The 16265-nt window shown below is 26.9% G+C and overlaps 1 protein-coding gene across 2 annotated transcripts in view; it reads left to right on the top strand.

Moving 5' to 3' along the window:
• Positions 1–13706, top strand: part of LOC107448598 (putative oxidoreductase ZK1290.5) — a 29271-nt gene extending 15565 nt beyond the window's left edge. The window contains exons 4-9 of one of the 2 annotated variants that reach the window (XM_016063859.4): positions 2435–2558; positions 3666–3767; positions 6919–7082; positions 8942–9052; positions 12141–12200; positions 12834–13706. In XM_016063859.4, the coding sequence (XP_015919345.1) occupies positions 2435–2558; positions 3666–3767; positions 6919–7082; positions 8942–9052; positions 12141–12200; positions 12834–12977 (705 nt within the window). In that variant the 3' untranslated portion in view covers positions 12978–13706. The remainder of the gene's footprint in view (positions 1–2434; positions 2559–3665; positions 3768–6918; positions 7083–8941; positions 9053–12140; positions 12201–12833) is intronic. The other variant, XM_016063862.3, reaches the window with a different exon arrangement.
• Positions 13707–16265: the final 2559 nt, after the last annotated feature.

Genomic DNA, 16265 nt, shown 5'->3' with positions numbered 1-16265 from the left:
GCTCTATTCCCTGAGCCACCACGGCTCTTTTTGCAATATTGCCAAAAGGCTTAAATACATCAAACAATGCTTTTATTTAAGAGGTTATAAATATTTTAGGAAGGGCGCAAGTGCGAGATTTGCCATAGGCGCTTCTTTCCATAGATACGCCTCGATTACCATAGATACGGTGTGAGTTATGTCTCAAGTAAATTGAATTTAGCAGGTGTGTTAGCAAAAGCTTAAGTCTGTAATAAACTTCAAAAGCATAGTAATAAATATTTTTAAGACAGATATCACATCATGAGGGATGAATGTTGACATTGCCAGATAACGGCAAGTACGCAAACATTGTGACATCTTGTCACTAGGATGTGATAAATTTTGGCAACACAAAACTGGATTTCTTGTTGGTTCTTTCGTTGAGTTCTGTTATGTTATGTTTTTGATCACAAACTCGCAATGTTTTTTTTTTTGATTTTAATTTATAATAAAAGGCCTAATGATGTAATAGTCAACGGTTGGCATTTGTTTAATAAAAATAATTTATAATAAATAGATTTTGCTTTACTGAACTTTGTCTTCAATTAAATATGTTCTTACAATACTCTTAACTGCCCTGTGAAAAGAGTGGCATTCCTTCCTAAAGTCTTGTTGCTCGGGCAACAAGCAACCTTAAGGCACCTACTTTAATTACAAGGAGTATAGCAGTATGACTGGATTTTTTTTTTACTTATGAAAGTTCTTGAAAACCTTTTCCTTTCATGCTGGCAAGAAATATGTTTAGTATTATTCTTAGAAAATTGCATCTTTCTTGGGAGAGTTTGAAAAGTTTCGTAGTTAATTAAATAATTGTTCAAAGATAAGCAATGAAGATCATGGTTTGAGACAGGGTTGGGGTTTTGGATGTCCTAAACTGGTTTTGGACAAGACACATGGGTTTTACTGTCTTAAAAACTGACTAAAACTGTCCTAAACTGTCTTAAAGTGTCCAAAACTTTGAACTTTGGTAAAAGGTAAAAATTCCATATGTGTTACCATTGTACACAAAATAATTACATGTATCAATAAATATTTGATATTTTTTATACAATTTACATTAACTTAAAAAAGGAAAATAATGTAGTATAATAGGAAGAGGTTTATAATTTTTGGAGCTCCACAATTCATTAAACAACAAAAGGGAATACCTTATCCTTTAATTATAAATATGCTTTTAATACTGATAAATTATGTTTTTGCATAAGGATGAATAATGCAATATTAAAAATAATAGTAAATTTTTTAAAAAAATACTAAATATGTTTAAAAATTTACCTTTTATTTTTAACAATATTTTTTAAAAAAAAAACATTATAATTTCTGCATTAAATTAAAACGACATTTATTTAAAATTTTTTATTTTTTTTAATATAAGTATATTAGTTTAAATTGGAAATACAAAAATAACTGTAAATGTATTAACAGTTTTGAAGGGCATAACATCAGTTACAGTTACTGACACTGGTGATGTATCACCGCTATGCTAAAAGAATTGCAAGTATTAAAAATTACTCAAGCAGTGCAAGTATTTTATTACTTGGCTTATTTATTAAACCCTAAATATAAAGGAGAAGGCTTGTCTGGTGTGCAAAAAGAAAGTGCTCGGTCATATTTAACTGACAAATTTCCGGAATGCATTTCTCTTTTGATTGCCTATGAAGCTGAAGCAACACCATTTTTGAAAAATCAATATCATTACGACTATTGAAAAATCAATATCATTAGGGGAATATTCCAAAGACATTTTTAAATTCATCATTCTTCTACTCTCATGTCCAGCAAGCTCAGCCTCAATTGAAAGGATGTTTTCAAATTTTGTAGTAATTCACTCAGAACTTAAAAACCGTCTTGGTGTGAATACAGCAGCTAAATTAGTGTGCTATCGAATATTGTATGTATTGTGCTCTTATAATGTGCTGTTGAATGTTAAGAGGACCAATTGAACTTGATTACTGATTAATCTTCCTTTGTTTAATGTTTAAATTGAAGAATCAAACAATATTAATAAAACATTATACTTCTAAAAACAATATTCTCTAGTAGATTTAATTATCAATATGTTATTAGTTCTATGTTTATTCTATCTTTTAAATATTGTTCAGATAAAATTGTGACATAATTTGAGTAAAAGGGTTTTGGACAGTTTAAGACAGTTTTGGACAGGACGGTTTAAACAGTAGATTAATCCATTCTGTCCTAAACCTTGCCAACCCTGGTTTGAGATATTCCTCTACCACACGGTATCATTGTACTTGTTGAGTTAGTTCACCATAGTTAGTGACTGTTCCAACATCTACTGGAAAAGGCCACAATATCTTTAATCCTTGAATAGAATTGACATATTACTGTTCCATAACCTTTTCTAATTTAGCTTAATTTAGTCTGCTTAATAAAGTGATGAAATTTGTTTCAGTTGAGTGGTGTTCCACGTGAAGATATATTTCTAACAACAAAATTATGGTGTACTGATTACGGAGCATCCACAACACGAAAAGCATTTTATGGATCGCTAAAACGACTTGGAGTTGATTATTTAGGTAAACTGAATTCTTCATTGAAACTGTTCTCTCTTATAAATGTTGTGTTGAGTATTCTTTTTAAAGCTTTCATAAGTCATGTTCGTTAAAATTCAGATTTTTTATCATGGCTTAGATGTAAAAAAAGTAATATGAAAATGAATTTCATATTATCTTCTATCGATCAACTTTTTAAACAAAAATGTTTCAAAACTTATATCTTTATCATATCACCCTAATTTGGTTATATTCAAAATTTATAGCATTTATAATTTATTATATTTATTTTTTAAAATTTTTCATGAGTGAAGGTTATAAAATACTGAGGCAGTAACTTAAATTCAAATTAACTTTAATGATTGAGTGAAACTTTTCATTTTTCGTTTATTTAATTATCAACTTTTAAATAATGCAGATAATTTCTTTTTTGATATAGAACTATATTGTAATTTAAAACTAAAATAGTATGGACTGATTTTTGTTTGTTTTGTTTAATGGTATAGTTTAATAGTTCTTAACCTTTCAATCATTCCCCCCCCCCTTTTATGTATCTGCCTGACATTGCGGCCCTCCAAGATTTTGAACATTTCTTCTCTCTTATTTATAAGGTTTTTAAGTTCTGTTGATTTGCAGTATATACTAAGAACTTATATGTTGGATCTGAGAATGTGATTGCTGAGGATGCATGAGATTGCTAAATTTGTAAAAAAATGCTCCCTATAGAAATTCGTCATTAATTAAAGTACTAAATGAAATAATGTAAAGCTTCATATTTTATTTTACTTAATAACATTTATGTATTAACATTTGTTGAAGAGTATCTCAATGTCCCATATTCATATTATCTTTATAATATATTATACTTAAATTTTATATATTTTTACTTTTATTTAAGTTTCAATATTTAAATTATATTTAGTTATGAGAATGTTAATCCTGTTAAATTATTTCATTTTGTTAGTTTGCATTTGCTCTTACAGCTCAAAAGTTTCAATTATTTTTTTTATTTATTTCAATCTCTTTTATATGTATAAAAGTGATAATTATATAATTTTTGCAGTTTATGAAATTAGTGTATTTACTTCATATTTTAAAATGTCAGTGTACAATTTATCTTCATATTTTTAGATTTATATATGATGCATTGGCCATTGTGTGTCTCATCTTGTCCTAATAAGAAACAAACTCTGGAAGAAACCTGGAGGGAATTGGAACTTCTTTATGATGAAGGTCACTTTCTCTAAGAGTGTTTATTTTTCTTATTATTTATTTTAAGAGTCTTTGGAAGTTTTCAATAACATTGACCTTCTTAATTCTTATCAAAATATATCTGGAATGGATAATAAATAATAAGTTAAAAATTTTAATAGTTTGGGAAGCAAAACTATGTTAAAAATTTCAGACCTTCTAATTTATTAGCGGTATAAGAAATTTTTTCCCCTTGCTATAATGTCGGCCCCGTTTAATTGAGTAACAAATAAATGAATACCCTCTTATTAGAATAAAACCTTCGGGAACAGAACATTTCCCTAGCCATGTAATGTTAAAGAGTCACACTTAATCAAACAGTTTCCCCATATAATACAATAAATAGTGGTATGGTTTTAAAAATATATTTATAAAAAAATTCAAATAAATTAAGTAAGAGTAATTTTTAAATTATTCTTAGATATTGCGTCCGCATTAATGATCAAATCTACAATTACTTACAAATATGGAAATTGATTGTTATCCCAGCAGCACTAATTACCTTTGATGATCGTAACTTGTAGGTTATGTTTTGCTGAAGTGCAACTGAAGGGAAATCTTTTGTGGTAGACAACATTCTTTAAAAAAAGATCTTTGGAATGTTATCAATCTCCATGAGCATCAAAAGAGTTTGGTCAGCACTGGAGTTTAGGTTGGGGATGTAGGTGCAATGCAGTTGGTTATCATACTTCACTTTTCCAGGGTGTTATTCCCAGTTAAAACCTGCTTCTTAGGGATGTAACCAGCTTTTCTGAATCTATTCATCTTTTTAGTGGGAATAGCAAAAGAGAAGATGTTTTTCAAACTCAGGTATCAAACATCAAGAAAAATGCTAATACAATAATCGAACAATGGCAAAATAATGAAAAGTTAGACAAAAAAAGAAAATTTATAATTTTCATGAAATCGACCAAGCTATACTGGAATGGTTTCACACTAAAAAGATGAAAAGAGCAACAAGACTAGTTTATTATTTTAGATTTATGCCAAGTGGCACTTTTCCAAAAATAAATAAATAAATAAAAATATATGAGAAAGTCCAAGAATCAAAGAAAAATAAAGAATTATTAACTGTGATCTTCTCCACTAATGCAACAATTGAGGATAAGATTGAGAGGGTTGTCATAAGCAAAAGTAAAGTGCTCAGATATCTCAGAAATGTAAAGAAATACCCAGTTTCATATGCACGTTTAAAAAAAAAAACTCTTGTCTGACCAAAAACATTTTTACAAAGCTACTCTTGAATTTAGACCATGACATGAAAAGCAAAACAGGTAGATAATTTTGTTTCATTGACTTGCTTATTTTTGATAGACCTTGATGATCTTAATAATCTAGGACTGTTATACAGAATCTAGGACTGAATACAGTTATTAGCATAGTAACATTAAGCTTCTTAAATGCTAGTGGAGCAACTGAACCTAAAGAGAAACTTTTTAGCAGAGTGTTTTGTGTTTGTTAAGAGTACAATATTTCAGATATTACAATATAAAAAAATACTTGAGCTCATGTCAAAGAATTTTGCAGTTTTGAAAGTTCCATCCTGATTGAATCCATATGTTAAAAAACAATGCAGTATTATGTGACCAGAGAGCAGAAAATGGATAATTTGCTTGAATTGCTTTTTTCAAAAGGAAAAATTTCAGCTTTACGTCCAGAACGTTCAAAATTTGTTTAAAAGATACTTAGAAAAACTGAAGAGCAAATACAAGAAACAGTTTAATTCATTTCATGATATTTGTTTGGATGATTTTTATTTTTTTGTTTTATAGTCTGGAGAATTTTTAGATATGTGGAAAGTTGTGCAAATAATTCTTATATTACACCATGGCAATGTTGCTGCAGAAATTATGTTTAGTATTCGTAAGGACATGCTTGTTGAAAATGTCAAAGAAGATTCCTTAGTTGGTCTTAAAATTTTCATTGATGCTGTAAAATATTATGAAAGAGTTTCAAAGGTTCCTATATCAAAACATTTGTTTCAATTTGTAAAATTGCATGTGGGAGATATCACAATGCTTCATAAAAGAAGAAAAATATCCAGGAAAAAGAGAAGGAAAATGAGTTTTGCAAACAAAAAGTGGAATTGCAAATTAAACAGTTGCAGAAGAAAAAATGTAACTAATGATTGAAAAAGAAGTAGCTGTAGAAGTTGCTAAAATTGATTTTTAAATATATCAATTGAGAAAAAATTGTTAGTTTTGTTTTGAAACTAATTTTTTAAATTAAATTTTTATTATGATAACAAGATTATTGCTCTTTAGTTTGTTTCACCGGAGTTTTAATTTTTTAGTAGTCTAGTGGTAAGTAGTTTTATTTTCTTAATCTATGTTGTGCATTTTCAGAACTGGACATTCTAGACATGATAATGCATTAATTTTTTTGGTATGTTAATATGAGCAAACAATATTCTGTTACCGTAATATTTTTATTTTGAATAGTGTTGAATTATGAATTGTTACTGTCCCTTGTTTTTTCCAGTGATTAGAACTAAAGGGGTATTGTTATCTTGAAAACAACACATTAACACCGTGGTTGTGTATTACTCCTAATATACAGGAAAATTCTTTACAGTTTTGAGTGGCAACCCTGCTATTGCATGAGGGTTAGACATTTTTAGAAATTTGAAAATTAACTGTCACCTTATAGTAAAAAGGTCCCCATTTTAAATGGCAATGAATGTTTTTCACCATTATTATTTTCAAACACCAAATTATGTAAAATATATTTATTATTTCTTAAAAACATTACTAATGAACAACAAAAAAAAAAGATCTTATTCTTAGATCTATATTATGTAATTTTTTTGCTTAATGTCTTAAATTACCAAAATCTTGTAAGTATAATTGAAAAAATGTATTAAAATTAACTCAGTCTTTGTATCTCTAAGACCACAATAAACCAAATCTTTTAGGGATTAACTTTTTTTACCATCGCATTTAGTTCCCAGTGCACCATACTCTGCAGAAATTACTTAAAACATTTAAAAATATAAACTATTTAATTTTTAAGGGTTTAGCTTATGCAAAAAACCTTCTGAATTTAATAAAATCAAAGTGTCAACATTGATAAATTACAAAACTGTATAATACTACTTAATTGTAATACTGATATTCTCTTCTATTTTATTTAGGTCTTAGTCGCTGTATTGGAGTTAGCAACTATGGTATTGAAGATCTGGAATCTTTATTGGATACAGCAAGCATTGCACCACAAGTAAATCAGGTGGAATTCAATCCATTTCAAAATCCATCAGAATTAAAGGAGTTTTGTGTGGAAAATAAAATACAAGTTGAGGTGATTTTATAGTTTTAATTTTTAGTTCAATATTTATTAACAAAATAGTTCATTATTTTTTAAAAATTTATTTTTGATTAAAAAAACTTCTTTTATCGTTGAAAGTTTTTAATTTCTTCCTGTCTTAAATAAACTTAAAACTAATTTATTTATTTACTTTATTGAACTGGTTAAAATATATTTTTTATTTCATTAAAACTAACTAGTTTTTTCGATTTTATGACTGCACATAATATTGCATTAAGAATAAAACTAATGAAGACTATGAGCGGAAAAATATTTTGGAACACAAAAAAATATAAGATTTCACAAACTTTTTTAAGCAAACAATACTTAGAATGAAAGCTTAATTTTTATTTATAATCAAACTTTTACTATCTAGAATACATAGAATGAGAATGTGCAAATACTTGAGTACTAAAGACCTTGATTTTTAAAAAATGCTGCTTCTTAATAAATTATCTCACTTGACTCTTGTTAAAAAATAGATAATAGGAGAAAAAACTGTAATAGTTAGTTGTAGAAATTATTAAAGATAAATAAAATTAAAAAGTCAAAATTGCTGGAGGAAAAAGAATAGCACAAAAGAAAAATATAAACATTTTTTACATTATTACCATTTCTTTTTATTATTTAACACTAAAATTCTCAGTGTTTCATGCTAATATTTTGCTGTAATAAAACTGGAATTTGAAAAAAACTGAAATTTATTAAAGAAAAAATAGAGAACGGAAATTGTTAATTGAAATAAATACTAGGAACCTTAAAGGTAAATCAAAATTAACTGCTTATGGAAAAATAATGAAGAAGAAAAGATTTACTAACAGCTATGAAAAAAAAAAGCAAAAGAGAAACAATAAGAAATAGATAATTCTTAAAACAAAACAGTAGAGCATAACATTTAATTTTTGGATATCTTGTATGTTAAGAAAAAGTTATAATCGAGGAAAAAACTGTATGATATACATGCTCTTAAAAATTTATTATGTTCTTTGGCTTTGTATAAATGTCAAGTCTCTGGCAGCTTCAGAACCAGAAAGATCAGAATCATGTGGAGATTTGGTGTTACTATTGCCGCTATTTAATTTATTTATTTATTTATCTTAATTAATGTGTAAATAGAAAGCTACTGTATCAAATTAAACCACACATCACAACTATATAATTTTGACTAAAAGGAACAAGAATTTTGAAATAAAATTAAAGTATAATTTTTTGCTTTCAAGAAATATGCAGGAAGGCCAACTGCTTCACTTTATGCAAAACATTTTTTAAAGTGGTAGGAAATTCTTTGCTAAAGTTTGCAAATTATGGTTATTATTAAATGTACTTTAAAGGCCCCATCAGAAGATAACTGGAACAAAGTGAACTTTTACATGCACATTTATGTTGTGGTAGGCTAAATTTATAATTTCAAATCAAATATACTAAACCAAGAGACAAATAATTTTTTTAACCAGTAGCTTTTGATGCAATTGTTTAGTGTGATAACACTCCACACTTGTTAATAGTCAATTTTCAATATTACATGTTACAGGGAAGAAAAAGAAACAATAAACATTAAAGGAGAATCAACAATTAAAATTTATAACAAATACACAAATTAAAATTAAATGTTTTATGATAGACAAGTCTGCAATTTTTCTCTAATCGGTCATTATTTATCATAAAGACTTCCTGTTACTGCTGGACATGTTTTGAAATTAAATATTAAAACCTAAATCGACCGAATCTACCAATACCTAATACTACCGAAAAAGGTTTCACACAAAGCAGAAAATACTGACATTTCAAGCTTGTTCAGCTTTAAATAGTATGTTATGTATATTATAATTCCTGAAAGCTTTTTTTCTATTTAGGGATATTGTCCTCTAGGAAAGGGAAAACTTTTAGGTGAAAAAGCTGTACTTCAAGTAGCTAGAAGGTGCGGACGAACTCCAGCTCAAATTTTAATAAGATGGTCCATTCAGGTTTGTTATTTTTTTTTAATATGTTGTGTTTAACTTTATGCCTTATTGCTTTTTGAGTTTAAATAAACACTCAAAACTTATCCATGTATTTTCATCTCAAAAGTAATACTGAATCTACATCTAATACTGAAACTTGGAATCATAACATTTGTCTTTTTTTTTGACAAAAGAAGTTTAAATATAGAAATATATTTATAGTAAAATAAATTGACAAATATCTTTTGGAGATGTGCGTTTGCGGAGAATGTGTTTAATGGAGAAAAATTTAGAATGTAGAGTTGTATTTAATAGTAGCAAAAATCTTGTCTGAAGGCAATAGCTAGTAGCAAAGACCATGTCATTAGTTTTTTATCAAATAAGGTAATAGACCTTGTCAGACCATTGAAGTAAAGGTCTGGTAAAAAAAGAGAAGAAAAGATTCGGTCAGAATTAAACTCTTTACTATTGAGTCTGCCAAATGGTATTTTACAAGGTTGCAGTTCAGAATCATTTGGTTGTTTCTATTTTGCAGAATACTCTTGCTAATGTAAAATTATATTACTTGCTGTTTCAATATTTCTTGGTTTCAATACATATAATAACTCTTTTTTTAAGATTAATTCATGATTAGGGTTGCAAGTTTTTCATTATGCAAATTTCTCCTCTAATTTCTGTAATTTTTTTCTAAAATTTGCACATATTTTTTAAATGCTGCAATTTGCTCAAAGAGCAGTTTTTAATTCATTGCTTATATTTTAATGATAATTTTTTCTTTTCCAAGCCTTGGAATTGATTATGTCAAGCAAAATTAGTAGAAAATAGATCAAAGATAAGAGCAGTGATAAAGGGAGGTGACCCTGTTTGTCTGAAAGACCGTAGAAATACAAAAGTATAAAAGAAAGGAAGTACAGTAGAGAACCATTTATCCGGTATCCAGATAACCGGGAAAAATTTTGATTGGTTTTCCCGCCATTTTAAACTAGAACGATTATTAAAAAAAGCGGAAATTGTACTCATCCTTGAAGTTGAGTAGAGGAAAATGTAAGGAAGGGGAGAATTTTTTCCCCGCTTACCCAGAGAAACGTCATTTCCTCCGTGACCTTGAAGGTAGGAATGTTTTATTTTCTCCTTTAGGCCGTCAATCAAGCTCAAGGGTGTGGCATACTGATTTCGTTTTCCGTTTGATTTACGAGCGGGGTGGGGGAAATGCATTGCATGCATATCAGTGAACAGAAGATGAAAGAAAAAAATATATTTATCTATTTGACATCGATTAATAAAAATAAAATATGTTTCTTCTGAATAAATTCTCATTCTTTGGAAGTGCTGTATCAATTGCAAGTTTTTCTTGGTGTGGAATCACATCTGCTGTAATTAAATATCGTGTTTTTATCAACAAAAAAAAATATATAAAAGGAGAATTGTTTATTAATTTAAACATAGGATTATTTTATGATGCAGATTGCAGTTTTGTTTTTCTGATTCCACTACGTTTGATATTTTTTTCTTTTCACGATAAATTTCGCACTCAATAAATGAATTCTTTTTATTCATAAATTTTATCATTAGGTTTTTTTTTTTTTAAAATTCCGTTGATCTTGCCTTGTTCCGGGTTTTAATATTTATGCTAGTGCCTTTTTTAACTATTGTTTCGATTTGATAATTTTCAAGTGTTTTTATTTAGATTAATAAGTTTTCCTTTTATTTTATCGTTTCCCCCGTATAATTAGGTATGAAATATATTGCGTTATTTAACCATTGGTTTTGTTTATATTAGTTAATTTAGAAATTGTAATTATTTTTAAAAAATAAATATGAGAGTTTTGTATTTTTTAAACATGTTTTTCTTGTCTAAACTTGCAAATTTTTTTATTCTTTTAAATGTTATTTTTATACCATTTCTTTTTAAAGTTAGGAGTACCTTTCTTTTTTCTTTTACTTTATGCATTACGCTTTTTCCTTGTAATTCGGGTTCGATAAAACATCGATTAACAACACTTTTTGGTCGATCCAGAAAACCGGGAAATTCAGACATCCGGGATAGCGATGGTCCCGAGCATCCCGGATAATTGGTTCTCTACTGTATTAGTCTCTCTTTACCAGAAAGATTACTGAAATTAATTGTTGATCATATGTTACATAGGCTATTGCACTGGGAAATAAAATTCCTAAAGCTTTTGTGTTGAAAAAGCATGTGAAAATGTTGACAAAGGAATATTAAGTTCAAGGAGAAGGAATGATGTCCATCTTCACGACTGTCTGTTGTATTTTGTTGATTGCTAAATTTCTACAAATCAATGATGTGGATAATAAGTTCTCTATGAGAGTTATTAGACATTAAAGATGGGTTGTGTTTCTTGAACGTAAAACGTTCTACCTCTTTGTTCTTCATCTTAGATTGCTGTTTTATTGATTGGATTGATAACAGGAAACATTCTGTAACAACTTTTTAGCAAAAACTTATTTATCATATTTATTTTGAAAGGAGATCCCATTTCATTTTGAAACCATTGAGTTCAAGAGCTTAAAATATGAGCCTTTTTTTGAAAAGCAGGTTTTTTTAATAATGTAAATATATAAAAAAAAGTTTTTTTTAAAATTTTTTTATTCTTATTTTTTTATTCAAAATCTTTCATTTTGCAGCATTTGCAATGCTCCCGTGCACCAGCTTCAAGCTTTTTTAAAGGATGCTGAATTTTTTTTAAAACCCAGTCAATATAAATATTTAGATGTTTGCCATGGAGAAAACAATTCTTCATCTATAATAATATCCCGATGTTTAAGGATGAAGAATTGATCAACGAATTTAATGCTTACATAGCACCAGTCAATCCATAACACATTATATCTTTCAGTGCAAATATTGTATCTATTTGTGTTTTCAAGTTCCTGCAAAATTTTAAAAAATTCTCACAAATTTCATTTTTTTTTTGATTAACTTGCAACCCTAATTTTTGTTGAATAAAGTAATTTTTAATTTAATTGTTTTTAAGAATTCATTTTTGTTTGATTATTTTTTGCTTAAACTAATACGCCTTCTGATAAATTCAAATTAAGTTTTATTTATGTTTTTAACTATGCTTATTAATGTTTCTTTCAATATTTTTAGAATGAAGTTATAGCTATTCCAAAATCTACCCAAATTGAAAGAGTGAAAGAAAATTGTAAGGTATTGTTCATTTCTTTCTTACTAAATGTTTATTTCACAATAAAATGAAATATTTTGTGAAAACATATGAACTTGTCTGTTTTTCACAAAAGGAAAAAGATATTAACCTTCTGAACGTTTGTCCAAGCTTTTTCTGAACTTTTGGATGCAGGCTTGCCTGAACTAAAAAACTAGCTTCTCCATTTTATTGAAAAGAAGAAAGTGAATAGCAGTAAACTATCTGTACAATTTTTCCCATAGGTTCTACGATTGGAAGGTTAATGAGATTTATGCTTGCAAACTAAAGTTTTTTTAGTGATAAAAACCAAAGATTTTGTTTATTTAAATAATAAATTTTTTTAATACATTTAAGCTTTTTTAAGATGTAATAAATTTTTTAATTATGTTTAATTATTTGTTCTTTGACTAAACTGTTGTTGGGGCAATAGATTTTAAGAAAACTAAATGAAGACGGAATCTTAAATCACATTGACATATCAAAATATCAAAGGGCTTTTCAAAGTAGTTGATGGAAAAATTTTAAAATTTAAAGACGTAATGTTTTGTTAGAATACTTAAAAAAATTTAAGCATCCATACTTATTATTTTATGCATTAGTTCTTAAAAACAATATAATTCTTGTTTTAATTGCAGATTTTTGATTTTCATCTACAAGAAAATGAAATGAGTATTCTGAATGATTTGCATGATGGTAGACGAAGTGTAGATATTTGTAATATTCAAAAGAGTATTGATAGTCTGTTGCCTGATGGTTATAAATTGACATTAAAAAAATGAATTCACGATATTTCTCTATTTATCTGTATATTAGTGAGAGAGTAATGTGAAGATTATCTGGAAGCATACACTGTAGTTGTTGTTGTACTCAAGAAGGGTGAGGTGATTCGAAACCTATTTGCATGGTGTTTTTGTTGTTCGAAAAATGCTGGAACGTGTCCAGATGACCAAACTATCTTAATTCTAAAGTATTCATTGAATATAACTGATGTTCTCATGAAAGATTTGGTTGTTAACAACAGTCATGCCAAAACAATTATAGAATCTAAGTCATTGGTTTGTTTTCTAAGTTTTTTCTATCCTGTTTCCCTCTCCAAAATAAAGCACTGCTGAAATTTTTGTTTAACTATAGGCTTTATTGTTATTTTTATTCCTACTCTTATGATAATGCAAAAATATCCTGCTTTATAGTTTACTATTATTATTCTGTGTACCAATAAAAGATCAAGCAATTTTTCAATCTATTTTTAAATTAATAGTTAAAAATTTGTGAGTTTTCCTTTTATGGTGTTTCAAGTAAAACTATAATTGATTCAATATACCTTGGATAACTAAAAGTGACTAAATCTCTTTTCTCAGGCATAGGGTGATTAAAAACAGATTTCCTGGCAATTTTGCATTAAAATCTGTATACTATTCTATCTTAATTAGATCTTAAGATAAAAATTTTAACTATTAATTTTTAAAAAAAAGTAGGGTACATTCATTAAAATTTTGAATTTTTTTAAATGCACAATAAAAGCAAGGTATATATTTTTTAATAGTCTGTTAAAAATTAATGAAAACTATATGCTAGACTGCCTCATTATTTGTAGAAACTTGTCTCTCATTCTTGCTTATTTGAACTTTAAATACAATAGTTAGTAGCAATACTAACAACTTTAAATGCAGTAGTTTAAATGAGAAATAATTTAAAATATTGATTTTCATAATTGTATAGTTTATTTTTTTTACAAAAAAAATAGGGTGTTAAAAACTTTTGACACATCAGTTTACTACTTTAACTATCTAGTAAGAGAGATAAGTGATGTTTGTGTGTGATAATTCGTAAGAATTTCAAATGTATAAGAATTTCATTTCATTCATTTATAGTTTAAGAAGCATTATTATATTTTTAATAAAATACAGCACTACCTATCATTTTTTCCATATATGTAAGGAAATATAGTATACCAATTTGATTGAAATAAAAAAGTTACTTAGTTTCCCTTAATTTATTAAAAGTAGATTAGGTTTTATATGCCGTTTTAATGTAAAGACTTATTCCTCTACTGATCCTGCATTTTCTCTTATTTCTCTATTTTTCCTAATAATTGATATAGAAAAATCTAGAATATTCATGTTTTATATGTAAGATATATTGATATATATCTTACGTCATTATATGTTATTATTACATATATTATATGTAAGATATATGTTAGCAAGCTGTTAAAATGTATTAAGTAATTTTTGTTATATGCATAAATTATTATTGTTATAATTATAAATCATGTATAAAAATATTTGATTCTCTAATTTTAAAGTAATATCCATATAAATTTGTTGTCCACTCTACGGATGAATTGTGAACTGTTACAGATATTCATGTTATATACTTTTAGTTAAAAATGTGTGTATCTATATTGAGTTTTCTATATTAGTAATCAGTAGTATTAGGAATATTTATTTTAACCAAATACTCATGTGAATTTATTGAGGTCTGTGATTACAATACCAAATATTTAAAGTATTTTTGTTATATCATTTTGGTTTAAAGGTATTAGAATCCATTAAAGTACTATTAGAAATATCAATCATGTAAGAAAAGAAATTAATTTTAATTTGATATTATTTTGGTTTAAGATATATATGTATCTAATCACCTATATCAATGATTGTTTTTATATTTGTAAGTGTATCGAAAAATTAATTTTAAGCAATATTAGAAATACTGATGATTTTGAGCAAATACTTTAAATTGCAAATACTCGTTGAATTTATAGTTAAATATATATCTGGTGCAGATATTTTAAATATTTTGTGATATTATTTAGTTTAAATATATATTTACATATTTAAATCAATTATTGTATTTAATATTATAAATATATTTTAAAAAACCAATAAGTTTAAAAAGCATATATGCATTTATTATTTCTTATATTATCATTCAACGAGTATTCAATGACTAAAATCAATTATCATTTTTAAAATGATTTAACTTTATTTTAAGCATAAATAAGATTCCTACCATTTTAAACAATTCTCGCTTAGAGAGGCGTGAATTTTCTTTACAAAATATTGGTAATGTTTCAGTTAAGTCTTTTTAGTTAATTTCCGTTATCTTATTAGTTATTATTTTTATAACTATGAACTAATTATATAGAGCATTAAAAACATCAATCATTCTAAATTACTATCACTTTAATAAGTGGGCGGATTTAACAAAATACTGTAATTGCACAATTTGGTTATGTATTACCCAGTCATTTATATCATTCAGTTTTATAATTTTAAAGAGTATTCGAAACAATAATATTTTAAATAATACTCATAAAAATAAAAAATACTCATGGATTTATTTTAAAGAATACTCATAGACTTATTGTTCAGTGTGTGAATGGCGTGTTAAAGTATGCAAAATACTTAAGTTATATTTTTTTAATTTTACGAAAATACATTTGTCATGAAGTAGCACTTTTTGATGAGAATCTTAATGCATTCTACGAGGAAGTTAAAATTTTTCACTGATTTGTATGATATAGTAAGTAAAATAAAATAAAACAGACTTTTTTTTTTACTATGTCTTGACTTTTTTCTTTCCATTTCTGTGTTTAATGACTCAATTATGGAAGTTTACAAAACATATTTCACATATATTAAAGCCTGCTTACGCAATTCCTGTTCTTGGATTGAAATAGATTGAAATTGCTGGTTACTTGTTTTACTTGGAGTTTTGATTGTGTAAAGGATCACCTAAAGAAGATAGAAAGGCATATTCTATTTGGCATGTAATGTTTTTCTTGCTTAACCAATTATTTTCTAAAGTTTAATCACTTCAAGTGGCGGGCATATTCTTATTATATGATCACTTCATTCTGTTGTCCATTTGAATTGAATAGTGTTAATTTGATTGTATTTCATTTTGAAGAAATATTTTTAATTCCACATTCATTGAATTATTGATAATGTTTTTTTAAATTTTTTTTTTTAGTAGAGCAACTGCAGCATTCTTAAACTAATTAATGAATATAAAAAGAGGTCCGACTCGTGAGATACCACTATCCCGGCATACTTGGACAGAAA

This window comes from Parasteatoda tepidariorum, chromosome 12 (assembly GCF_982258835.1).
Source record: "Parasteatoda tepidariorum strain Cologne lab strain chromosome 12, Ptep-v5.0, whole genome shotgun sequence".
Classification (NCBI taxonomy): Eukaryota; Metazoa; Arthropoda; class Arachnida; order Araneae; family Theridiidae; genus Parasteatoda; species Parasteatoda tepidariorum.
The sequence above is the reverse complement of the archived record's forward strand: the minus strand, read 5'-3'. Positions and strand labels throughout refer to the sequence as shown.